At 45.5% G+C, this 27,066-nt stretch overlaps 1 protein-coding gene across 1 annotated transcript in view; it reads right to left on the reverse strand.

The window, feature by feature from the left end:
* The window catches only part of LOC137325103 (collagen alpha-1(XXIV) chain), a 423,963-nt gene that overhangs the window by 279,481 nt on the left and 117,416 nt on the right, over positions 1-27,066 (reverse strand). Inside the window, exons 5-6 of the mRNA XM_067989822.1 lie at positions 16,067-16,120; positions 12,542-12,595 (exon numbers count right to left, since the gene is read on the reverse strand). Coding sequence (XP_067845923.1) covers positions 12,542-12,595; positions 16,067-16,120 — 108 coding nt within the window. The remainder of the gene's footprint in view (positions 1-12,541; positions 12,596-16,066; positions 16,121-27,066) is intronic.

The raw sequence follows: 27,066 nt of genomic DNA on the forward strand, positions 1-27,066 counted from the left end.
ACATCCTGAGGTTGTGAAAGGCGCTATGTAAATACAAGTCTTTCATCATCATCACTTGAGGAAAGCCATCCAGGTAACAAAGTGTTTTAAAACCAATTAAATACTTTTGAAGTGTAGTCACTGTTATAATGTAGGGAAATGCAGCAGCCAATTTGCGCACAGCAAGCTCCCACAAACAGCAACGTGATAATGACCAGGTAATCTGTTTTGGTGATGTTGGTCGAGGGATAAATATTGACCAGGACACAGGGGAGAACTCCCCTACTCTTCTTCAAAATAGTGCCATGGGATCTTTTACATCCACCTGAGAGGGCAGACGGGGCCTTGGATTATTGTCTCATCTGAAAGACGGATGGACCCCTCCCTTCCCACCACCCCCCTCCCCACAAGGACCTACCTTCTTCTGGCCCGGAGAATTGACAGGATCCCCGATACTGCGGTGGCTTGGGGCTGTTGGACAGGACCCAGGACTGGCTCCTTTTCCGCCCACAGCCCGCCAGCCTTTTACGCTAATGAGGCTCGGCCCTCAAAACAAGCAATGCTCGACTAGCCGCCCGAACACCGCTCAGTGGGGGGGGGAATCTACTGCGATGGGAGGTCTCCTCTACACTGCTGCTGCGATGCCCAACCACCGCTTTAGAAACAAAATTGTTAATCCCAATAAATATGACTCCATTTAAATAGCGAGACGAATTTAACTAGGTTGTTTCTCAGACCGGTTATCAGAATAGTTGTTGTGGGAAACGTGACACTCACTATGTTTCCCTCTTAAATTAAGGAGTTGAAATAAGGCAAATAAGAAAGATAAGAAATAGGAGCAGGAGTAGGCCATACGGCCCCTTGAGCCTGCTCCGCCATTCCATAAGATCATGGCCGATCTTCGACCTCAACTCCACTTTCCTGCCCGATCCCCATATCCCTTGATTCCCCTAGAGTCCAAAAATCTATCGACCTCCATCTTGAATATACTCAATGACTGAGCATCCACAGCCCTCTGGGGTAGAGAATTCCAAAAATTCACCCTCTGAGTGAAGAAATCCCTCCTCATCTCAGTCCTAAATGTCCGACACCTTATCCTGAGACTATGCCCCCTAGTTCTAGACTCTCCAGCCAGGGGAAACATCCTCTCAGCATCTACCCTGTCAAGCCCCCTCATAACCTTATATGTTTCAATGAGATCACCTCTCATTCTTCTAAATTCCGGAGAGTACAGGCCCATTCTACTCAATCTCTCCTCATAGGACAAATCTCTCATCCCAAGAATTAATCTAATGAACCTTCGTTGCACCGCCTCTAAGGCAAGTATATCCTTCCTTAGATAAGGAGACCAAAAGTGTACACAGTACTCCAGGTGAGGTCTCACCAAAGCCCTGTACAATTGCAGCAAGACTTCCTTACTCTTGTACTCCAACCCCTTTGCAATAAAGGCCCAACATACAATTTGCAAATTCAATTATTTTGAGGAGATGTAGCTGATATAAAATTGTTCAAACAGAGAAAATAAAGCGATTGAAATATTCCACTGGCTTGGTGTTTTGTATCCTTAGTTATAATTAGATGGTGATGGTGGATAATTGCTGCATTGTAACAGAGCCTGGGATTAAAATTACATAATTTACAGTCAGCTGTTATTTTGTGTGTCTGTGTGTGTGTCTGTGTGTGACAAACAAATGCCGTTTCATTTAAGTGTAGTATAATATGATATGATTTGCTTTACTATTAATGCAGTGTAAACATTCTACGGGCATGTTTCTTAGAATCATAGAATGATACAGCACAGAAGGAGGCCATTTGGCCCATCGTGCCTGTGCCGGCTCTTTGAAAGAGCTATCCAATTAGTCCCACTTGCCCTGCTCTTTCCCGACAGCCCTGCAAATTTTTCCTTCATGCATTTTACTGCAAATATGTGTTTTGATGGATGGGAGGGGGGGAGGGAGGCGGGGTTTGTATGGGTGATCGCAGAGAGGTCCTGAACGTTCTTTGTGTCAAGGCCACCCAGAATTCTTAATCCAGCTCTGCCTGGGTCGGGCCTCACTAAGTATACACGGCAAACTCTCGGACCGGCTCCTGCTGTCAAAAGGGAGCCCTCCAATGCAAAGAGAGGAGAATCCCAGAGATGCTACACTGCATCACCAGCGAGGGACTTTAAAGGGGCAGCAGCACCCCGAACATCAGAAACGGTGCCTCACTGGAGGTTTCGCCTGAGACTGGGCCTTCAACCAGCAAGACTGGAGGGAGAGGGGGCTGCTGCAAAGCCCTCTCCCTCTCCCTGTTATGCTCCCCCTAGCTCCAGAAAAATCATTTGAAAACCTTTTTATTAACCCTTTGAACAGCCTGCAGCTGGTCAGGCCGCTCTACGCCAAGTGGCAATAGGAGGAAAGAAAGAAGGAAATAACTCGCATTTATATAGTGCTTTTCATGATGTCAGGACGTTCCAAAGCGCTTTACAGCCAATTAATTACTCTTGAAGTGTAGTCACTGTTATGATGTAGGAAATGCGGCAGCCGATATGTGTTCATGCAACCTGGCCTCATAATTTAACCCTTTAAGGCCTGGAAGTGAATGTGCAGAGCCTCGGTGAACACTTGAACACTGCCTGATGCAAAACCCGCTGTCAACATCTGAAAGAAAGACTTGCAGCTATATAGCACTTTGGCGACTTCAGGACGTCCTAAATTGGCACTTTACAGCCAATGAAGAACTTTCTTTGAAGTGTAGACACAGTTGCAATGTATGAAATGCAGCAGCCAATTTGCACATAGCAAGGTCCCGCAAACAGCACCGTGATAATGACCATCATTTAGTGATGTTGGGTGAGGGATAAATATTGTCCCAGGACACTGGGGAGAACTCCCCTACTCTTCTTCATAATAGTGCCATGGTATCCTCAACATCCACCTGAGAGGCCTCGGTTTAACATCTCATCCGAAGGACGGCCCCTCCGACAGTGCAGCGCTCCCTCAGTGCTGCACTGGGAGTGTTAGCCTAGATTTTGTGCTCAAGTCTCTGGAGTGGGACTATAAACCCACCACCTTCTGATTCATAGGCGAGAGTGCTGTCCACTGAGCCACTGCTAATACTGTGTGGCACATGCTCCGCCCCATTGGCACACTTTAAAATTGCACTGGACCCGATTCGCATGGGCTAATGGGACTCCCGCCTGCTTTCAGCGGGCGCCTGGAACGTCCATTTCAAGGCCCCCAGCACAATGGTAGTGACCTGGACCTTGGCGGGCATACTGCCATTTTCATCACAGGGGGAGTGGGACTAATTGGATAGCTCTTTCAAAGAGTCGGCACAGGCATGATGGGCCGAATGGCTTCCTTCTGTGCTGTATGATTCTAATGCCTGGATCCTGCCTGATGGTGGGTTGGGGGTGCGGGGGGGAAGGAAAATCAGCCACCACAGTGTGTTGGAGTGCGAATGCTCTGTGTCGCAGCGTGCTACTGTGCTGGCTTGTACCAATAAGTCATTGTACGCCAAGTTATTGATCTGAACGAAGGCGTCATCGGAAGGAGTCGAGCAGAGGTCAGTCACTACTCCATAAAGGAGGGAAGGAAGAACTAGAACGAGGGGTCACAGTCTCAGGATATGAGGTAGGACATTTAGGACTGAGATGCGGAGAAATTTCTTCACTCAGAGGGTGATGAACCTGTGGAATTCTCTCCCACAGAAGGCTGTGGAGGCCAAGTCACTGAATATATTTAAGAAGGAGCTGGATAGATTTCTAGACACAAAAGGCATCAAGAGGTATGGGGAGAGAGCGGGAATATGGTATTGAGATAGAGGATCAGCCATGATTATATTGAATGGTGGAGCAGGCTCGAAGGGCCGAATGGCCTACTCCTGCTCCTATTTTCTATGTTTCCATGTTTCTTTGTTTGTACACGTCACAATGGCTGATTACAGAGTGGCAAAAGTCAAGCAGCATGTCGCTTTGCTGTGCTCTTGGATGGAAAATGGTGTGTAGCCTGGGGGATCTCTGTAGAAGTAAAGGAGGATGTTGTAAAATCAGTTCAAAAGCAAGATACAGAAACAGATTCTGCTCAGTTTATTTCGTTTAATGGGGTGTGTGTGTGTGTGTGTGTGTGTGTGTGTGTGTGAAGTGAATGTAAATCTCAGCGCAAGGCTAGCATGAGGTAGGCAGTCTGAAAAATGGCAATGATCCAGGAACGAACGTGATCAGACCAGAATATACAGTGAGACTGGTGTCTAATGGTCACAAAAACACAGTTGTAAAACTGCTTGGTAAGAGGAAACAGTTCCTGAAGGCTAGGAAATTAGCAGCTGCGGTTCCAAAAATATGACAAGAAATGTAAGCGCAGCAAAAAAAAGGTGTTGAAAGGGGAGACGGTGGAATTATTTCAAAAGCAGTCAAAATGTCATGAGAAGAAAATGCACAAGTGCAGATGTGTCAGCAGTGGCTCAGTGGGTAGCACTCTCGCCTCTAAGTCCAAAGTTTGTGGGTTCACGTCCCACTCCAGAGACTTGAGCACAAAATGCAAGCTGACACTCCGAATGCAGTACTGAGGGAGTGCTACATTGTCAGCGGTGCTGTCTTTTGGATGCGACGTTAAACCGTGGCCCCGTCTGCCCTCCCAGCTGGACGTAAAAGATCCTTTAGCACTATTTCGAAGAAGTGCAGGTGAGTTCTCCCTGCTGTCCTAGCCAATATCTATCCCTCAACCAACATCACCAAAAACAGATGATCTGGTCATTATCACTGTGCTGTTTGTGGGATCTTGCTGTGTGCAAATTGGCTGCCGCGTTTCCTACATTACAACAGTGACTACACTTCAAAGAAAGTTCTTCATTGGCTGTAAAGTGCCAATTTAGGACATCCCGAAGTCGCGAAACGCATTATATAACTGCAAGTCTTTCTTTCTTTCAGATGTTAACAGCAGGTTTTGCATCAGGCAGTGTTCACCCAGGCTCTGCACATTCACTTCCAGGCCTTAAAGGGTTAAATTATGAGGACAGGTTGTATGAACTTGGTTTTTATTCCCTTGAGTTTAGAAGGTTGAGGGGTAATCTGATCGAGGTGTTTAAAATGATAAAAAGGATTTGATAGGGTAGGTATGGAGAAACTATTTCCTCTGCTGGGGGAATCCAGGACAAGGGGGGGAGCAATCTCAAAATTAGAGCTCGGCCGTTCACGAGTGAATTCAGGAAGCATTTCTTCACACAATGGGTAGTGGAAATCTGGAACACTCTCCCCCAAATCGCTGTTGGGAATCATCACTGAGATTGATAAATTTTTGTTGGGAAAGGTAATTGGCAAACATAAGAACATAAGAAATAGAGGCAGGAGTAGGCCATACGGCCCCTCGAGCCTGCTCCGCCATTCAATCAGATCATGGCTGATCTTTGACCTCAACTCCACTTTCCTGCCTGATCCCCATATCCCTTGATACCCCTAGAGTCCAAAAATCTATCGATCTCGGCCTTGAATATATCCAATGGCTCAGCATCTACAGCCCTCTGGAGTAGAGAATTCCAAAGATTCACAACCTTCTGAGTGAAGAAATTCCTCCTCATTCCAGTCTTAAATGGCCGAGCCCTTATCCTGAGACTATGCCCCCTAGTTCTAGACTCTCCAGCTAGGGTAAACAACCTCTCAGCATCTATATGTTTCAATGAGATCACCTCTCATTCTTTTAAACCCTAGAGAATATAGGCCCAGAGGGGAGATGAGGAGAATTTTTTTTACGCAGCGAGTTGCAATGATCTGGAATGCACTGCCTGAAAGGGCGGTGGAAGCAGATTCAATAGTAACTTTCAAAAGAGAATTTGATAAATACTTGAAAAGGAAAAATTTAAGGGGTATGGGGAAAGAGCAGGGGGAGAGGGACTAATTGGATAGCTCTTTCAAAGAGCCGGCACAGGCACGATGGGCCGAATGGCCTCCTTCTGAGCTGTATGATTCTATGATTCCGGGGTCGTTTCTCAGCTTCCTCTTAGTTACGTTGTCACCAGTCTTTGCCACCCCAGCTCTTGCTCAATTTAGGGTACAACTAGTGTTTTCATTCGAGGGCAGTGCCTGCAAGGATTTGTTCTGAAGGAACCAGGTTTCCAAAATCATCACCATTTCCTGCCATTTTATTACTCCGAAGTTGTCCACAGTGATATTTTGGGGTAAGGGATTTTCAGAGGCAAAGCTTTTTCTGGACGACGACGACGACAACGACAACAACAACAACAACTCACCTTTATATAGCGCCTCTAACGTAGTAAAACGTCCCAAGGCGCTTCACAGGAGCGATTATCAAACAAAATTTGACACCGAGCCACAAAAGGAGATATTAGAACAGGTTACCGAAAGTTTGGTCAAAGAGGTAGGTTTTAAGAAGAGTCTTAAAGGAGGAGAGAGAGGTAGAGAGGTTCAGGGAGGGAATTCCAGAGCTTAGGGCATGGGCATCTGAAGGCACGGCTGCCAGTGGTGGAGCGATACAAATCGGGGATGTGCAAAAGGCCAGAATTGGAGGAGCGCAGAGACCTCAGAGGGTTGTAGGGCTGGAGGAGGTTGCAGAGATAGGGAGGGGTGAGGCCGTGGAGGAATCTGAGAATTTTATAATCGAGGCGTTGCCGGACTTCCGGCTCTTAGGTGGTGGAATGTTTCAAAGCGGCGGATCTGTTTTTGATCTCCTTTTTACTGAAGGCCCCCTGCCTCACTGATGGCGGTGCACTTCCCATGAGGCAGTATAGCGACAGGGTGGGAGTTGGTTTTGAAAGTCGCTGTGCTGACCCCACGGGATGGATTGAGTTCAGTATCAACGTTGTGTGCCTGGCTCGAGCAAGGCGCAATTGAGTAACACGGGGCAAGACCGTTGCCCCGGAGTGTTTTGGGGTCAGCTCCACCATTTTGTGTTGTCCAGTTCCTGGAGTTCATTTTCCTTTTCAGCTTCTTGATGTGCAGTTTTGAGTGTCAGTGTTCGGACTAAAGGGTGATTGCGAGTCGGCAGGGCCGTTTTAAATCTCTCCCGATTTATATTTACGTCGACTTCAACGGAAATGAAAATTGGAAGAGATATAAAAGGGACTGCCGACTCGCTATCACCCGTTTCACACTATCGCACAAAGTCAAGATCTCCCCTAGTCCCTGACACCACTCCCCTGTCGTCTTGAGGATTGTACCATCTCACGTTATCCGGAGATTTTTTTTGGCGGTGTTTCAGGTAGAAAGCCCACACTTGTGTCTTAGATGGATTTAAGGAGAAGCCAGATAAGCACATGAGGGAGAAAGGAATTGAAGGATATGGTGATTGGGTGAGATGAAGAGGGGTAGGAAGAGGCTCGTGTGGAGCATAAACACAGGCATAGATAGACCTGTTGGGCCGAATAGCCTGTTTCTGTGCTGTAAATTCTGTCATGTAGTTCTATGCCTTGCAAGGGTTGGCCTTCAGGGACCAAATGCAATAGCGTTCTCCAGGGAATTGTAAACAATTTTACAACACCAAGTTATAGTCCAGCAATTTTATTTTAAATTCACAAGCTTTCGGAGGCTTCCCCCTTCGTCAGGCACCTGACAAAGGGGGAAGCCTCCGAAAGCTTGTGAATTTAAAATAAAATTGCTGGACTATAACTTGGTGTTGTAAAATTGTTTACAATTGTCAACCCCAGTCCATCACCGGCATCTCCACATCATGTTCTCCAGGGAGTCAGTTAGGACTCACTGAATGTCCTCAAATCATTCTGATTGGGCGGTGACTGCCGTCGTGGCCCGCTCCATCCCTCCTCCTGGGCCTTGCCTGTGGGCCTCTGCCGGTGAGGAAAGCCAGCCCTAAATTGACATTTCCAGTCGGGGCGAGCTGCCCGCGCAGACGCGACCAGCGCAGGCAGCTCGCCCCGAGTATGCAAAGGAGGCCCGAAGACTAATTTCTATCAATCCTCTGGCCTCTTTCTTCGACGCGTGCTAATCGCACAGGACCCAAGTCCGGGCCTGAACATGGGCCCAGACGAATATTTACACCCTCGACTTTTGGCGTCCAGTTTACATTTCAGAAACTTCTCGACAGTCCTCTAGAAACGGTGAGTTCCCATCTAAAACTGGGCAGTTCGCAACCCTGATTCTGAGTATCGAGAATTTAACTTATGAGGACAAATTAAGGAAGTTAAGCGTACTTTCTTTGGAAAGGAAAAGTGTTCAGGGGACCTGATGAAAGGAATTTACTAAGTTGATCCAGGTAAATTGTTCACTGTGGTCAAAAAGCAAGAGGCACTCGTTAAAAATTAAGTTGAGAATAAGGTGAAGTTCGGTGTAAATTTGTTCACCCAAGAGTCATAAAGTTGTGGAATGAATTACATAGAATTACATAGAGTTTACAGCACAGAAACAGGCCATTCGGCCCAACTGGTCTGTGCTGGTGTTTATGGTTCACATGAGCCTCCTTGAACTCTTCTTCATCTACTTCCTTGCTTTTGTACTCTGTGCCTCTATTAATAAAGCCAAGGATCCCGTATGCTTTTTTTAACAGCCTTCTCAACTTGTCCTGCTACCTTCAAAGATTTGTGTACATACACCCCCAGGTCTCTCTGTTTCTGCACCCCCTTTAAAATTGTACCATTTTGTTTATATTGCCTCTCCTCATTCTTTCTCCCAATTTCATCTGCCATGTGTCTGCTCATTTCAACAGTCTGTCTATGTCCTCCTGAAGTCTGTTACTATCCTCCTCACTGTTTACTACATTTCCGAGTATCGTGTCATCTGCAAACTTTGAAATTATACCCTCTGTACCCAAGTCGAGGTCATTAATAGATATCAAAAAGAGCAGTGGTCCTAATACTGACCACCGGGGAACATCACTGTATACTTCCCTCCAGTCTGAAAAACAACCACGACTCTCTGCTTTCTGTTCCCTAGCCAATTTTGTATCCACGCTGCCACTGTCCCTTTAATCCCATGGTCTTTAATTTTGCTAACACGTCTATTATGTGGTACTTTATCAAACGCCTTTTGAAAGTCCATATCCACATCAACCGTACTCCCCTCATCAACCCTCTCAGTTACTTCATCAAAGAACTCAATCAAGTTAGTCAAACACGATTTTCCTTTAACAAATCCGTGCTGACTTTTATTTATTAGCCCAGGCTTTTCCAAGTGCCAATTAATTTTGTCCCGGATTATTGTCTCTAAAAGTTTCCCCACCACCGACATTAGGCTGACTGGCCTGTAATTGTCGGGTTTATCCCTCTCCCCTTTTTGTGAGTGGGATTGTACGTAATACCTTTCTGTCCCTAAGAAATATTTGTCTCTATGCACTTCTGAATTCCACCCTCAGAGGCAATAAACACCGACCGTCAAACTTGACGAAACATGCCAAGGATTACATAAAATGAAAATAAATGCTGAAAAGATTAAAATAACGTCAATTTCAAAAAAAGACAGGTAAAATGACATCCAAGCCGCAGGGCAAATAAACATGGATAAGCGGACATCTTTCATCACTTAGGCATGGCATCGCAAACAACAAGGAAACTGATGCAAGAATTAGCTCAACGGATTACAACTCGCTGCCCTACATCAGCTCTCGGTCCAGCAACGTCTCGATTTTACAATTCTCATCCTTGTGTTCAAATCTCTCCATGGCCTCGCCCCCTCCCTATCTCTGTAACCTCCTCCGGCCCTACAACCCTCCGAGATCTCTTCGCTTCTCCAATTCTGGCCCTTTACGTATCCCCGATTTTCACCGCTCCACCAATGGCGGCCGTGCCTTCAGCTGCCTAGGCCCTAAGCTCTGGAATTCCCTCCCTAAACCTCTCCGCCTCTCTACCTCTCTCTCCTCCTTTCAGTCACTCCTTAAAACCTATCTCTTTGACCAAGCTTTTGGTCACCTGTCCTAATATCTCATTGCATGGCTCAGGGTCAAGTATTGTCTGACAACGCCCCTGTGAAGCGCCTCGGGGCATTTTACTGCGCTATATAAATGCAAGTTCATAGCATCATAGTAGGTACAGCACAGAAGGAAGCCATTCGGCCCATCGCGCCTGTGCTGGCTCTTTGAAAGAGCTATCCGATTAGACCCATTCCCCCTGCTCTTTCCCCATAGCTCTGCAAATGTCTCCTATTCAGGTATTTATCCAATCCCCCTTTTGAAAGTTACTATTGAATCTGCTCCCACCACCCTTTCAGGCAGTGCATTCCAGATCATAACAACTCGCTGTGTAAAGTTGTTGTTATTGATTATTGGCCTGAGACAATATCATTGTGTTGTTCAGGTGCAGGGATCGTTGCCTGTGATATGTATGGCTGCTTTCCGTATGGTACAGTTGAGTGTATTATATGCCAAAGTTAAAATTAAAAAGCAATATGGGAGGTGTAATGCAGCATTTACAAAAGCATGTAGATGTACAACAAACTGGAACTTGGCACTTTATTTTTTCCCTACCATCTCATGAATAGGGCCGGTTACTTTGCATTTTGTGCTATTTTAATACTAATATGGGACAGTTGATAGGGAAGGATCAATTCAGTTGAACAACATAATGTAAAAAAAGCTCCTGTGCATAATGTTTATTATCTGGAATTTTTGCAGATAAAAGAAAGACTTACATTTATATATCGCCTTTCACAACCTCAGGACGTCCAGAAGTGCTTTACAGCTAATGAAGTACTTTTGAAGTGTAGTCACTGTTGTAATGTAGGAAATGCAGCAGCCAATTTGTGCACAGCAAGATCCCACAAACAGCAATGTGAAAATGAACAGATAATCTGTTTTAAAGTGATGTTGTTTGAGGGATAAATGTTGGCCAGGACACCAGGGAGAAATATCCTGCTCTTATTCGAATAGTGTCATGGGATGTTTTACATCCATCTGAAAGGGCAGACAGGGCCTCGGTTTAACGTCTCATCCGAAAGACGGCACCTCCGACAGTGCAGCACTCCCTCAGTACTGCACTGGGAGTGTCAGCCTAGATTATGTGCTCAAGTCTCTGTAGTGGGACTCGAACCCACGACCTTCCGACTCAGAGGCAAGAGCGCTGCCCACTGAAACATGGCTCACAAATTGTACATTCTACATAAGTTTTATGTAAGTGTCTATCCCAGAAGGATTCAGTTAAATTTTTGCATACATCTGTCATCCAAAATATGAAAGTATTCAAGATCATGATTGTTACTCAGAGGCTTGAGGCGCAAGACAGGAAAGCAGACGCTTTGCCTCTTTTCCAAAATAATACAGAAACAACTGAAAATAATTGTCACCCTAACACACTTACATCTGGTTATTAGATCATACTCAATCTGCAACTATATCTGAGCCCCACACTGACGATATCATGCATTAATATCTATTCTTGGTACGAGATGCATAAATCAAGCTGTTCTATTCTACAATGTGTGTTTAGTTAACTGCACATGGGTGCTTGGACTCACAACTTATCTTAAATTCAGGTAGCTACTGCAATATGAAACATGAAATACTCGTTTTATTATTCTTTGGTGACAGTGCACAATTCAGCGGGGGAGCGGAGAGGAAGGAGAGGAGAGAGGAGAGAGTGGGAGAGGAGGGGAGAGGGCAGGGGAGGAGGGGAGAAGGGAGAGGAGGGGAGGAGGGGAGATGGGAGAGGAGGGGAGATGGGAGAGGAGGGGAGATGGGAGAGGAGGGGAGATGGGAGAGGAGGGGAGAGGAGTGGAGCGGGGCGAGGAGGCGATTGGGGAAAGAGGAGAGTGGAGGGGAGAGGAGGGGAAGAAGGAAGAGGAGGGGAGGGGAGGGGAGAGAAGGGGGAGTTAGGTAATTGATCTGAAACATTCATGATTTAATTGTCACATGTACAATATTGAGCGGGATCTGATGCCCCGATTTTAACTCAGGGCAGGAATCGGGCAGGCAGGGACTGAGAAAGTGGCAAACCGCACTGACTTTGGCAGCATGAAACTCGGGAGATTTTAACTCCAGGATGGGGCGAGGCCATGGGAGGTATTTGAAAAGAAGGATGAGAATTTTAAAATCGAGGCGTTGCCAGACTGGGATCCCAATATCGGTCAGCGAGCACAGGAGTGATGGGTGAACGGGACTTGGTGCGAGTTAGGATACAGGCAGCAGAATTTTGGATGAGCTCAAGTTTACGTAGGGTGCAAGGTGGGAGGCCGGCCAGAAGATGGTTAAAATAGTATCCGGGCCCCAATGACATCATTGGTGCCTGATCTGCATATTTAAAGAAGGTCCCCACTAGTTTCCGGCTGGATGTCCTTATCACCTGCTCAGAAGAGCAGGTTAAAATCGTAATTATGAGATCGTGTGCGGGACACCAATTATTTAAACTGCTCTCCCGCCTGGCTTCCTTTGGGCCGGCTGGGTTAAAATCACCCACTGAGTTTCAGCTATGAAGATTTCTCGGATACAATTCTTCTGAAAGCTGGCACATCCCTATTTGTATCAACAAAGCAATCAGGATTAAAATTCAAAGCATGTACAAAATAACACAGGGCACAAACCAATACGGCACTTTGGATTTTTCTTTTTAAAAATCAATTACAAATGTTTGACAAAATGAATACTCTGGATGAAAATATTTCAGTAGCAAAGAAAAGAAAGTATTTTACCTTTTGACCTGCAGGACCGGAAGGACCTAATGGACCAATTGGGCCTGGATCACCCTGTACGGGAGAGCAATGACAAATTAGGCACGAAGCGGTAAAAATAAACGCGTCATATTTAATGCTGATGTTTCCTGGTTCATTTAGTGCTTCTGGCTCTAATGGAATTCAAAGGGAGACTTGTAAACAGAATGACCATTAAGCACAATTGCCGGGAAAGAGGTCTCCCATTGACACCATCCTGTTGCTCAGCGCCACGGGAGGGGAGCCAATCTCACAGCGGACACGTCACTTTGCCAATGCCCTGTTGTATGATGTGGAGATGCCGGTGATGGACTGGGGTTGACAATTGTAAACAATTTTACAACACCAAGTTATAGTCCAGCAATTTTATTTTAAATTCACAAGCTTTCGGAGGCTTCCTCCTTCGTCAGGTGTTCACCTGACGAAGGAGGAAGCCTCTGAAAGCTTGTGAATTTAAAATAAAATTGCTGGACTATAACTTGGTGTTGTAAAATTGTTTACTGTTTGTATGAAGTTCTGGACTAAACACTTGGTGATGAGTAAATCTGGAATGCAATAACGGACTTGGACAATTAGAACTTCCAAGATGGCTGGTACATCACAAATTGTCCCACGTCGATTCTTCAACAGCACAGAAGGAAGGTGTCAGTCGTGACGTTGCATAGAAAAGTCTGAAGCCTCAGGTGACAGTTGCTGCAAGGCATTTTCTGCAGGCCTCATATATCCAGGATTCGGTGTTCTACTGTAAATGGATCGCAGTTGCTGAATCTCCACAGCTCCAACTTCTAAAAACACCATTTAAAGAGATACGATGTGTATCATGCAGTCATCAGGGCAATGATGGCAATTCTTTTACACATTTAATGATGAGCTGTCCCTCCTTATCATGCTGTTAGATTTATTAAGATGATATCAGAACTGAGAGGTTATACCTATCGGGAAAGATTAAGCAGGCTGGAGCTCTTTTCTCTAGGAAAGAGAAGGCTGAGGGGTGACCTGATAGAGGTCTTTAAGATTTTGAAAGGGTTTGATAGGGTCGATATAGAGAAGATGTTTCCACTTGTGGGAGAATCCAAAACCGGGAGCCATAAATATAAGATAGTCACCAATAAATCCAATAGGGAATTCAGGAAAAACCTCCTTACCCAGAGAGTGGTTAGAATGTGGCTCTCGCTACCACAAGGAGTAGTTGAGGCGAATAGCATAGATGCATTTAAGGTAAAGCTGGATAAACACATGAGGGAGAAAGGAATAGAAGGATATGCTGATAGGGTTAGATGAAGTAGAGTGGGAAGAGGCTGAAGTGGAGCATAAATTCCTGCATGGACCAGTTGGGCCAAATGGCCTGTTTCTGTGCTGTACATTCTATATAATTCTATTAATTTTTGGGAAGAGTGCTTGGTACCTGCTGTCTTCTTAATGACGACCCAAACCCATGCTTGCCAGTTGTCTAGCGATCGACTAATGACTCCTTGGGAGGTGGGGGGGGGGGGAGTAAGCAGGGTCTCTTTGGGTTAAGCTGCCTTCGCAAATGACTTGCCTGGCACTTGGAGATCAGAACAGAGTTTATTCTATTGTTGCTGAAGCAGATTTATAGTACTCCAGAGTAATATGAAGTAATGACTTTCTTGAGCCTGATGGGACCTAGAGGGGGGACAGGCCTGTGACTGATGACTGAGAATTCCCATTGTGCTTTTTACTTGCGAGGCCTAACGGGTAGGGTGGTCTTTACTGAACAAGCAGAAGGAAGCTTAACGCTCTGTGTTGGTAGTCTACATGGCGTTAGCTGGTTAAACTCCAGCAGTGCCTGAGAACACATGGGGGTCCAACCCTTGGCTGTTGCTAACCTGAGCTCAAGTTCTCTGGACTTAGATGAGCTTTGGCTTTTCCTACAGGGAGAGCGAAAGTGTACACCCCTCATCAGGCAAACAAGCTCTTCTTACGTAGAATTCTTAGTCGTTTGGCTTGGACACTCATATACTCGTACACACCCAGCTGAAGAAATGTTATTTTCCCTTATAAAAGATGTGCATCCAGTCACCTCCATATGTACGAGTTCAAAAATTCTCCACTTCTTAGAAGGAGCATCACCTTCTTCTGGATTCATCAACAGAAATAGTTACAAAGAAATTAGTGGTTTGATTCATGGGAAATCAGGTAAAAGGAGATTTTTGTAGCACAATGTAATATTTCACAAGTTTAATTTTAAGTTCATAAACTAGCATATAATCACATGTTCAATGGTGTTACAGTCCCTCGAGAGCTTACTTGAGAGCAGATATTTCCTTCAGGCTTCGTTCTCTGAATGCAAGTGCAAAATTATATTTTGTGCGTTTTTCTTTTTTACTCCCTTTCTCCAGTCTGATCTCCTGGTCAGGATAATTAGACAGTTTGGTCAACTTCCATAACCACTATTAGTGCCATTCAAGGTTCAACTGCTCTGTGATGCTTTGGTGCACCATCTCTCTTTCTGGCCTCAAAAAAATCACTTGTGCACAATGATCCAGACCAGTTGTCACTATGGCTTTTGAGGGAGGGGTGGAGGAGCGACAGAAACTGAGGAAAGCATGGATGCAAATCTGAGAAGATGCTGCAATTTGAACCCGAGCATCCAGCTAGTGTGGCACAGTGTCTAAATCACCGCCACACTTTGGTTTGTGTTCAACTAATACTTACAGAATGATACTGGGGCTTAGAGGGTTAAATTATGAGGACAGGTTACATAAACTTGTCTTGCATTCCCTTGAGTATAGAAAATTGAGGGTGCTCAGATCGAGATGTTTGAAATGTTAAAAGAATTCGATAGGGTAGATGCAGAAAAACTATTTCCTCTGGTGGGGGAATCAGAACTAGGAACAAGACTGAGATCGATAGATTTTTGTTAGGTAAGGGTATCATGGGATATGGAGCTAAGGCTGATAAAATGGAGTTGAGGTACAGATCAGCCATCATCTAATTGAATGGGGGAACAGGCTCGAGGGGCTGAATGACCCACTCCTGCTCCTATGTTCTTAACTAAGTAGCAGTGATCCATTTTAAAGGTATTGGTTTGATTACCCTGGCTTCATTGACAAAAGGTTGAAACGCTGCTCCCAAACAAGCTCCTCCGCATTGGAACAATCATTTGGATCCAACACCACATGCAACAAGGACATTGAAAACTAATGGACAACAATGACTGCCGTGCAAAACCACACCCATGTGAAACAGAAGACACGGAGAGATGGAGCAGAAAAACAACATCAAACCAACATTTATTACATGCATTACGTGTCAAAAAGGATGCAATTTTGGCAAACCGCACCCTGATGCTGATATCATGCACACTGATCATGGTGAGCATTTCTCTTTCTGGTCACAAACTCTCCTCTAAAGAAATAATATTCAGTGAACAAGGTGAATCATGCAGACGGCTAACAATGATGGAAATGAAATGGCAGCACAGACACTTTAGCACACAAGACTTCAAATGGCACAGCACAGTGATGACTTCCCAGTCTAATTTACCTTTTCTCCAGGTGGCGCTTTAATGGGGAATAAGCCTGGTTCACCTTTTGGACCCTAATGTAGGAATTATGTATGCACCAATATAATCAACAGAATAAAGACAAGTGGAACACTCAATTCTCCATGACTTATAAGAAACAATTCTAAACAACGCAGAGATATTAGCCATGGCTATATAAACTAACCTTAACATAATAGCAAATAGTTCTCATTTACTGCAGTGAATATAACACAACTATTGATGAATTGTAGAATTTCACGGGGTAACTGTCGAATGAAAGGCTTGTTTGTCGAGACTTTTAGCACACTAGCTAGCAAAATTGTTCACTGGGCATCAGCCTTATGTGATTTTTATTCTCATTGATGAATTATGCTCAAATCTGCTCGGGGAAACTAATTCCATAATGGAAACATCCAGTCAACATTCTGTCTCTAAAACTCATGTAAAGGGTTTTGTTTGAATTAAATTTTAAAAAATAAGCTTAGCTGTGAAACTGGAGAACAATGTTTTGCTATTACTCATTCTCTGTGTGGAAATCCTAAGTGTTCTGCCCCGTCATGCACTGTGTAGCCATGAGCTGCACAGCAGTGGGCAGAATGATCACACATAAGTAAGAGAGTCATTTAAATAACAAAGTGGCCTTCTTATTTGCAGAATAGATTTCAATCAGCTTCGTTGGCAATTGACAATGGCAGCACCTCTGAGTCAGAAGGCTGTGGGTTTAAGCCCCACTCCAAGTTTTGAGCACCGAATCTATGCTGACACTTCAGTCCAGTACTGAGGGAGTGCTGCATTATCAGAGGTGCCGTCTTTAGAGTTAGATGTTGAAAGAAAAGAAAGGAAGAACTTGCATTTATATAGCGCCTTTCATGACCTCAGGATGTCCCAAAGCACTTTACAGCCAATGATGTACTTTTTTAACTGTAGTCACTATTGTAATGCAGAAAACACAGCAGCCAATTTGCACACAACAAGGTCCCACAAACAGCAATGTGATCATTTGTTTTAGTGATGTTGGTTGAGGGGTAAATATTGGCCAGGACACCGGGAGAACTTCCCCAACTCTTTGAAATATTGCCACGGGATCTTTTACATCCACCTGAGAGGGCCAACAGGGCCTCGGTTTAATGTCTCACGTGAAAGATGGCACCTCCGACAGTGCAGCACTCCCTCAGTACTACACTGGGAGTGTCGGCCTAGATTATGTGCTCAAGTCTCTGCAGTGGAGCTTGAACCCATAACTTTCTGACTAAGAAGTGAGAGTGATACCCACTGAGCCATGGTTGACACCATACCATTCACCCTTCAACCAACACCCACTAAAACTGATTAACTAGTCATTCATTTTATTATTGTTTGTGGGACCTTGATGTGTGCTAACTGGCTGCTGAATTCAAACGAGGTCCTAGGGGAAGTACAGCGAGCAGCGGGACTGCTCCAAGTCGTTGAGTATATTCAAGGCTGAGATCGATAGATTTTTGGACTCTCGGTGAATCAAGGGATATGGGGATCGGGCAGGAAAGTGGAGTTGAGGTTGAAAGTCAGCCATGATCTGATTGAATGGCGGAGCAGGCTCGAGGGGCCGTGTGGCCGACTCCTGCTCCTATTTCTTATGTTCTTATGCCCCCGCCCAACCCGCGCAGGCGTTGGTCCTACTGCCAAATTTGTGGGGCCCTCGTTAGGTGTTCCGGACGGACGCTTAAAGCAGGTGTTCGGGCCCCTTAAATATGGAAATTAGGGGCTTAACTCCGTTTGAACAGACCCCCATCCAGAAATTAGTCGGTGATGAGCGGGGTAGAATTCTTCAGGAACCCTCGTGGCCACCAACTCCGGGTCAGTTAAGTTTTTTGATTCTTTGTTAAATAAAAGCATCCTGTGGAACAGGAGTGCATGGAATTATTGCAGTTATTGAATAGTTCTTATTATTGGTTTGTGGGAGAATTGCTTTGGAAGTGGAATTTAACTGTTCCAAACCCCTTTCACTTCAGAATGTTACAATTAATAAAATGGTGCTGGGTCTTAAGTAGAAAAGTGTATTTGACTTGAGGCCTGTTTTTTTCTGTGCTTGACCTTATGGAAAATGAGTTAGAACAAGGAACTAGCTTGTCAAGTGATTTTTTTTTTGCATAAAGCAGACATTTTTTTGATACCTGGACTATTAATATGATTGATCTATCTTATGATGCGATTGACTGGCATTTGCTGATTGACTAGGCGAGATTCTTTACCTTATGATTGGCTGTCAATTAAAACAGATGGCCTCTCACAACCTATTCTGGCCTCTTGCGCATCCCCGATTTTAATCGCTCCACCATTGGCGGCCGTGCCTTCAGCTGCCTAGGCCCGAAGGTCTGGAATTCCCTCCCTAAATCTCTCCACCTCGCCACCTCTATCTCCTCCTTTAAGACGCTCCTTAAAACCTATCTCTTTGACTAAGCTTTTGGTGACCTGTCCTAATATCTGCTTATGTGGTTCGGTGTCAAATTTTGTTTGCTAATTGCTCCTGTGAAGCGCCTTGGGACGTTTTACTACATTAAAGGCGCTATATAAATGCAAGTTGTTGTTATTGTTGTTGCTGCACAGAAATTAACAGTAAAAGGTCAGTCATATCTGCAACAGTTCATTTTTTGAAGATGGAATGGTTTTAGTCCCTTTATCTGTGATTATCTATGTAGGTAAAAGATGTCGGTTAGTATTTGGGATATAGCAGCAGCGACTGATCCCGCTTTACTATACAATTTTATTGTAAATATTTCAAAATTAAACATGTTAATTCTTTCCATAAAACAGTATTGAGAATTTCCATTTGTCTACCATGTATTATGCAACAAAAACTTCATGCATATTAAATAGTGGGTGTTGAGGGGATTAAACTTTCAAAGCTCAGGGCACATGGGCTTATCTTGTCAGCTGTACACTGATCTTAGCTGATCTGGAGCATGACAAGTTTGACCAGTTCACCCCTCATCAATGAAGACGTATTTGAGGGTTATTCAGCTTGACGCGTACCTGGCTGTTGTTAGTCGAATGTCAGCTCTTGATAAAACTGCTCGAATCTGAGTGATGGAGACAGGTGAGGCGGGCACCAGGTGCATTTATCAAATTTGACAACCAATTGCCATTGATGGGAAAGTGGGATCATTAGTTTAATCAAAAGCTATATATTTATATATTTCTTTTGTGGAAAGTTTACGGTGAAACATCCAGATCATTAAAGGTGAGAGAGTGGAATTTGGAAAAGAAAAATCGCTGCGTGTTTAGTTAAAGTTCATTCTATTTTAACAGTGAAAGAGATGGGCCCTGGAATAACAGCCCATAAACAAAGAGTAAAATGCCAGGAAGATTAAAAAGCACTAAAATACAGGTGAAAACAAGTTTCAAGATTGTGAATCTTGAGGGTATTAAGGAAAGGTTAAGATTAATTCCCTGTTACATGGTTAGTGTTGCCGACTCTGGTTGGATGCATTCCTGGAGGTTTCATCACATGATCTACCCCCTCCCCAGTCAAACAGCCTCTTTTACTCATCTCCAGTACTTTTGTCACGAATAAAAGAAAATGGAAAAAAAAATACAATTTTTTTTTAATGCCCCTATGATGGCGTTACTCGCAGCAGTGTCCAGGAGATTAAGCTTTAATTCCTGGAGGGTTGGCAACTCTATGCATGCTAATCAAAAAAATGAGAATTAATCAGTGTTCTATGCTTTTTATTTGTTGTGCTGAAACAAATCTAAAAGATTCTGGGGTTAATTTTCAACCTGTCACTCAGTTGTGATACTACTTTGCGGATCGACTGTCAATTTGCATTGAAACGCCAATCGATACATGAATGGTACCGGGGATGAGGGCCTTCAGTTATGTGGAGAGACTGGAGAAGCTGGGATTGTTCTTCTTAGAGCAGAGAAGGTTAAAGGGAGATTTATTAGAGGCATTTAAAATTATGAGCGGTTTTGATAGAGTAGATAGGGAGAAACTATTTCCACTGGCAGGTGGGTAACCAGTGGGGGGAGATGAGGAGACATTTTTTTTACACAACGAGTTGTTATGATCTGGAAAGCACTGCTTGAAATGGCGGTGGAAGAAGATTCAATAGTGACTTTCAAAGGGGAATTGGATAAATACTTGAAAAGGAGAAATTCGTATTGCTGTGGAGAAAGAACAAGGGAGTGGGACTAATTGGATAGCTCTTTCAAAGAGCCGGCACAGCCACGATGGGCCGAAAGGCCTCCTTCTGTGTTGTTCGGTTCTAGGATTCTAAGCATACGGTTAGGATTGGGCTCAGCTGCTGACACTCACTGTAGCCATTTGGTTGCGATAACACGGACTGCAGCGGTTCAAGAAGGCGGCTCACCACCACCTTCTCAAGGGCAATTAGGGATGGGCAATAAATGCCGGCCTCGCCAGCGATGCCCACATCCCGTGAACGAATAAAAAAAAAAATAACAGTAGGCAGCCAGCAGCTTCAGATGAAGAGAGGCGAAGAAAACTGAACGAGGAGCAGGGCAGAAAAAACTTGAACTAAAACTCCCATCAGAATATATAAAAATACACACCAAAGAAATCCACTGCCTACATCTGCAAATAGGTTCAAAGACCCGATTTTAACGATGCAGGAATAAGGGGGGGGCGGGTGGTCAAAATGGTGGTCGGGCTCTGCGCTCATGACGCGTTCCCGTCCGCCACCATTTTAACCACGCTGTTTTTGGTCACAGGGAGGCACCGGCCGTAGGCAGGTGGAGCCTCGTTAAAATCTAAAAGTCGCGCTCCAATGAGGTCATCCGGATCCCGACGCGATTTTAACTCTTAAAGTCCTGCCCAGTGCGTAAGCCGCCAGTAAAACCTGGCAAGATTGCTCATCGAGAGCCACTCAGCTGCACCTCAGTGGATCATAGGATCTTTCCTGCATTCCGGCTTTCCAGGGGAGTTTCCAACTTCCAGATTGCTCCATTCCCATTTTTTTTGTAGCCGTATCCCCATCAGAAAGCTTCCTGTGCTGATCATAGTAGGTACAACACAGGAAGAGGCCATTCGGCCCATCGTGTCTGTGCCAGCTTTTTGAAAGAGCTATCCAATTAGTCCCATTCCCCTGCTCTTTCCCCGTAGCCCTGCAAATCTTTTCCCTTCAAGTATTTATCCAATTCCCTTTTGAAAGTTACTATTAAATCTGCTTCCATCAACCCTTTCAGGCAGTGCATTCCAGATCAGAACAACTCGCTGCGTAAAAAATAAATATTTCCTCATGTCGCCTCTGGTTCTTTCGTCCTTCACCTTAAATTTTGTGTCGTCTGGTGACCAACCCTTCTGCCACTGGAAACAGTTTCTCCTTATTTATTCCATCAAAACCGTTCATGATTTTGAACACCTCGATTAAATCTTCTCTTAACCTTCTCTGTTCGAAGGAGAACAACCCCAGCTATTATTGCTAGTTTGTTCCGTATGGAGGAACACTTGGGAGGAAGAGGAGCAGCAGCCGCCTATCCGAAAACAGCAGGTGAGGGGGGGGGGGATGGCTGGTAGGAGGCCATTCCCAGCACACCGGCTTGTACAGGCCCAAGAGTCACCTTGCACCTATCTGAACAGCAGAGCTTCAGGAGCCTTTGCTTCTCCAGTCTGGCTCTCTCAGACCTCTGTAACCTCCTGCAACAGGGAGGCCAGTGGCTGTCAAGGTCACAACTGGCTCCTCCCAGTCCGCTACAGGGGGCATCAGCCGCGTCTTTCAGACTCCAGCCCACGGCAACATTAATCAGGACGTACCGACACCCTGTTGGCCAGGGCGAACCTGTACATCACCATTCCCTGTTGACCTCAGCGTTCAACAGGAGAGAGAGAGCGCGGGTATCTGCAGCAGAGGCTGGCTTCCTTCCTCATGTAGGGCGTCATTGACTGCACACATGTTGCCATCAGGGCACCAGCAACCTCAGCCAGCAACATCTGGTACTAGAAATAGTTCTACCACTCCATTAATGTGCAGCGAGCGCCTGATCGCTCAAACAGGATCGTGCAAGTTTCTGCGGCCGTCAGGGACGGTCTATCAACCCTTCAATATTCCACCCTCCCAGGAACGTGGCAGGCTGGCTGCTGTGGGATAAAGGATTCCCCTACAGATGTGGCTCAGCAACCCCCACCGCTCCTGAGCAGCACAAGTCATAATCAAAGCCAGGGGACCACCAGGTCATTATTGAGCACAGCAGCAGAGGTTCAGGTGTCTCGGCAGGTGCTGGGGGCTCCCTACAATTTGCCCCGGCAAAGTGTCTCCCGTGGCGTAGCAGTGTGTTGCATACTGCACAACCTCGCCATACAGAGAGGCCTGCGTTCGGAGGAGGCAGAGAAGCAGCAGCAACAGCTGTCCTCATCGGACGAAGAAGACCCGGGGGAAGGTGAGGAAGCAGCAGGAGAAGGAGGGCCACATCAACGCCTTGCAGCGAGACACGTGAAGCGTCAGCTAATTGCTCAGTGATCCCGCTGGTACGCTCATCCTCCTGCCCTGAGAATTAACACAGAGCCCCTCTGCTTGATACCTCCTTCACCACTCCCTTCATCCTGCATTAAAGAATATTCAAACCATTCAGACAACTTCTGTATCAATGACAATGCAGACTCAGAAGCTGCTGTAAAACCACCCTGCAGGCCAAAGTGCCAAATGCGACAACGGTGATTAATTTTGCCAAAGATAATATGCGCCTTCCATTCACTTCTCACTCCAAGTGATCGACCCCTAGTGCTTTTCTTTAAAGAAGGTTTACTAACTCTACTGCTCCTATGAGGTGCTCCCCTAGTGCAGAGCGGGGGGGGGGGGGGGGGGGGGGAAAGGCTGCTGTTGCTCATGTTGGAACCCTTGATGTAGTGGTGGCTGGTGACTTCTGAGCTCTCGAGGCTGCGAGGACCCGGCTTCTGCCGGGGACAGCCTGGCCCAGCTGCCTTGCTGGCACCCTGGCGGGTATTGGGCCAGGGGGCGTGACGAAGGAGCAGATGTGCTGGCATCCTGAGAGAGGGCAACTTGTACAGCCACTGCCACCGGGTCTCATCGCTTCCGTTGACCGACTCCATCAGAGCTCCTACCCATTCGGTCCACCCATCTGTCCAAGGCGGACACCTGTCGCTCTCCAAGGTGGAGCCCAGAGCCTGCATAGCAGCCGTTTGAGATGTCACCAAAGCTGCAAAAACCTGGGGAACATGGTCTCCTGTTGTAAGGGCCCAGCCGCAGCGTCCCTGGAGGTGGCCACACTCCACAACGTAGACCGCAGAGCGCCGCTGCCAAGCAAGACGACACCAAGCTCATCCACGCTTTCAGCCACAGTGGTGAAACCCCTCGGCGGACCTTCCAATACCCAGCAGCTGCTTGAGTGAGGCCAGAAGTTTTCTTTTCACGGTTGGTCCTCATCTCCGTCTTCCTCCGCAGAGCTGGGGGAGGACTTTGCCCTCCAGCGAGCTGTCTCCTGGGCTGTTCCTGCCCCCAGTACCTGCTGCTGCTCACTGATATTTGGTGCCTGTAAGGGACGGGGTGCCTTCCGGTTTATCCGCAGGAGGACTGTCCTCCCCCGCGGTGTCTTCTTGAGCAAGGCGGCCTCTTGCTGTCGAGAAGGACTTAGAAGAAAGAGAAAAGGGACAAGAGTTAGCAGATAGAAGCTGGACATTTGCAAGTGATAGCTAAGTGGAGATGTGTGGGGTTTGTGCAAATAGTGGATGTGTTGAGAGGTGGAGAAGAAACAAAATAGAATGAGGATGGGGAGGTGGTGAATGTAATGGGGAACGGATAGGGTGGATAGAGAGAAACTATTTCCACTGGTTGAGGATTCTAGGAGTAGGGGGCACAGTCTAAAAATTAGAGCCAGACCTTTCAGGAGTGAGATTAGAAAATATTTCTACACACAAAGGGTGGTAGAAGTTTGGAACTCTCTTCCGCAAATGGCAATTGATACTAGCTCAATTGCTAAATTTAAATCTGAGATAGATAGCTTTTTTGGCAACCAAAGGTATTAAGGGATATGGGCCAAAGGCAGGTATATGGAGTTAGATCACAGATCAGCCATGATCTTATCAAATGGCGGAGCAGGCACGAGGGGCTGAATGGCCTCCTCCTGTTCCTATGTTCCGATGTAATGACAGGTGTGTGCAATGTGAAGTGAGGAAGGATTGCTGGGAGGAGTTGGTTTTCGTGCAAATAGTAAGATAAAAGAGGATGGTGTTAGTGTTTGGTGTGGAGAGAGGAAAGGAAGAGATGAGTGTGCTTGGAATGAAAAATTGTAAACAATTTTACAACACCAAGTTATAGTCCAGCAATTTTATTTTAAATTCACAAGCTTTCGGAGACTTCCTCCTTCCTCAGGTAAATGTTCAGGAGCTCCTGAACATTTACCTGAGGAAGGAGGAAGTCTCCGAAAGCTTGTGAATTTAAAATAAAATTGCTGGACTATAACTTGGTGTTGTAAAATTGTTTACAATTGTCAACCCCAGTCCATCACCGGCATCTCCACATCATGGAATGAAAAAGAGAGATCTGGCAGTGTGCCCTTGTGATTGTACGCCAATGGACGTGACGGAGGGGAGGGAATTGTTGAGATTGGGGAGGGGGGGCGGGGGGGGGAAAGGAGCATTAACGGGTACTATGGAGAGATGAAGGCGCTATACTCACCCTTGCTGCTCTTGTGAGGTCCTTGAACCCCTTTCTGCATCGAAGCCAGGTTCTGGAGGATGAAGCTGGTGGCACTGACCCTTCCGACCAGGTCCTTCTCCATTGTGGCCTTGGGAACACTCTTGCTGCTTCTGGGGAACAGTCGGTATCTCCTTGCCCGAGGACCTCCGAGGAGGCAACAGAAAAGCGGGAGGGAGACCTTCTACTCATTGCAACAGCGAGGATATTTTCAAGAGTGCAGAAAGCACTTCAAGAGATGCCTCCTCATTTCCTGTTTGTTTTTTTGTTGAATGTGTATTCGGGGGTTCTGCAGGTGACACCTCTCTGTCTGAACACGGTGATTGCCTTGGCAACGGGCAGTTGCAGGGGCAGTCTGTAAACACCATGTATTGTTCTGTGATGTATAAATGCGTAGGCTTCAAGGAGCTCCTGAACATTTACCTGACGAAGGAGGAAGCCTCCGAAAGCTTGTGAATTTAAAATAAAATTGCTGGACTATAACTTGGTGTTGTAAAATTGTTTACAATCCTCATTTTAAATGGGCCTCAGGAGTCGTGTCGGAAATTGCGCCTGGCAGACGGGCGGGCCGCGCGATTCCTGACGCGATGGGGGAGGGCAGCCCATTGGTCAAATGATGATCAGGCCTGGAGGTTAAAATTGCCCAGGCCTCATGCCAATGATATCTTGGGGGCTTCCCTGCCCGTCTGAATTGTGCCCCAAGACAAAATCGGACGTTAAGTGCTTTACATCTTTACAAGTTCTATTATGTTGTTTACTTTCGATGTGATATAAATAGAAGAAAAACAAATCCTCATCGAGAAGTGGGTAAGTAAATAAAATAAATAATGTAAGTAAGTAAATCACTGGTTAGGCCTCAGCTCGAGTATCGCGTCCAATTCTGGGCACCACACTTTAAGAAAGGAGGTTGAAGGCTTGGAGAGGATGCAAAGGAGATTTACTAGAATGGTACCAGGGATGAGGGACTTCAGTTAAGTGGAGAGACTGGAGAAGCTGGGATTGTTCTCCTTAGAGCAGAGAAGGTTAATGGCAGATTTGATAGTGGTTTTCAAAATTATGAAGGGTTTTGATGAAGTAGATAGGGAGAAACTATTTCCACTGGCAGGAGGGTCGATAACTAGAGGACACAGATTTACGGTAATTGGCAAAAAAAAGCCAGGGAGGAGATGAGGAGTTTTTTTTTTTGGCTCAGCGAGTTGTTATGATCTGGAACGCACTGCCTGAAAGGGTGGTGGAAGCAGATTCAAAAGTAACTTTCAAAAGGCAAGTGGATATATACTTAAAAAAGAAAAATCTGCCGGGCTACGGGGAGTGGGAATAATTGGATAGCTCTTTCAAAGAGCTGGCACAGGCACAATGGGCCGGATGGCCTTCTGTGCTGCATGATTCTACGATTCTAAGTGTAAAGCTAAAAGTCAAACTATACAGTGCAGATACAAATTATGCAGATGGCACAAGTTGTAATATCCTCCTCTTAAGGAAGTTTTAAACTCCCATCATTATAGGTCAGATTGTTGACAGGGAAGATAAATCAGCAGCATTATGGTAAATGTTGGTTTACGCTGCACTCATTCCAGGAGTTTGAATGGGAATTCATTCATATCAGATGATGCAAGTGAGGACAGAAGTAATATTGCAAGAAATTTGGTGGTGATTGCCAACACAAATTCTGTCTACAAATAAATTCTTACAATGTGTTTTGAACAAATACCAAAGTTTCAACAAAAAAGTAGTTCACAGTGCAGGAGGCCCTATCAAATAATTTGAAGAGCTTCACCAATATCTAAGCAAATACATTATGATACATAATATAGCCATACACTGTGATATCTGGAATACTTTTTCATTATCAATAATCAATTTTTAAAAAAAAGTTATTTGTTCCCTTTCCCAACTGAAGAAAGAACTTGCATTTCTATAGCGTCTTTTACAACCTCAGGACATCTCAAAGTGCCTTACAGCCAATGAAGTACTTTTGAAGTCTAGTCATTGTTGTAATCTAGGAAACGAGGCAGCCAATTTGCGCACAACAAGGTCCCGCAAACAGCAATGAGATAATGACCAGGTAATCTGTTTTTTTTTTTAAAAGTGATGTTGATTGAGGGATAAATATTGGCCAGGACACCGAGGAGAACTCTCCTGCTCTTCTTTGAAATAATGTCATGGGATCTTTTACATCCACCCGAGAGGGCAGATGGGGCCTCAGTGGAGCATCCCATCTGAAAGATGGCACGTCTGACAGTGCAGCACTCCCTCAGCACTGCACTGGAGTGTTAGCCTAGATTACGTGCTCAAGTCTCTGGAGTGGATGGAACTTGAACCCATGACCTTCTGACTCACAGGTGAGGAGG

This window comes from Heptranchias perlo, chromosome 9 (assembly GCF_035084215.1).
Source record: "Heptranchias perlo isolate sHepPer1 chromosome 9, sHepPer1.hap1, whole genome shotgun sequence".
NCBI classification, from domain to species: domain Eukaryota; kingdom Metazoa; phylum Chordata; class Chondrichthyes; order Hexanchiformes; family Hexanchidae; genus Heptranchias; species Heptranchias perlo.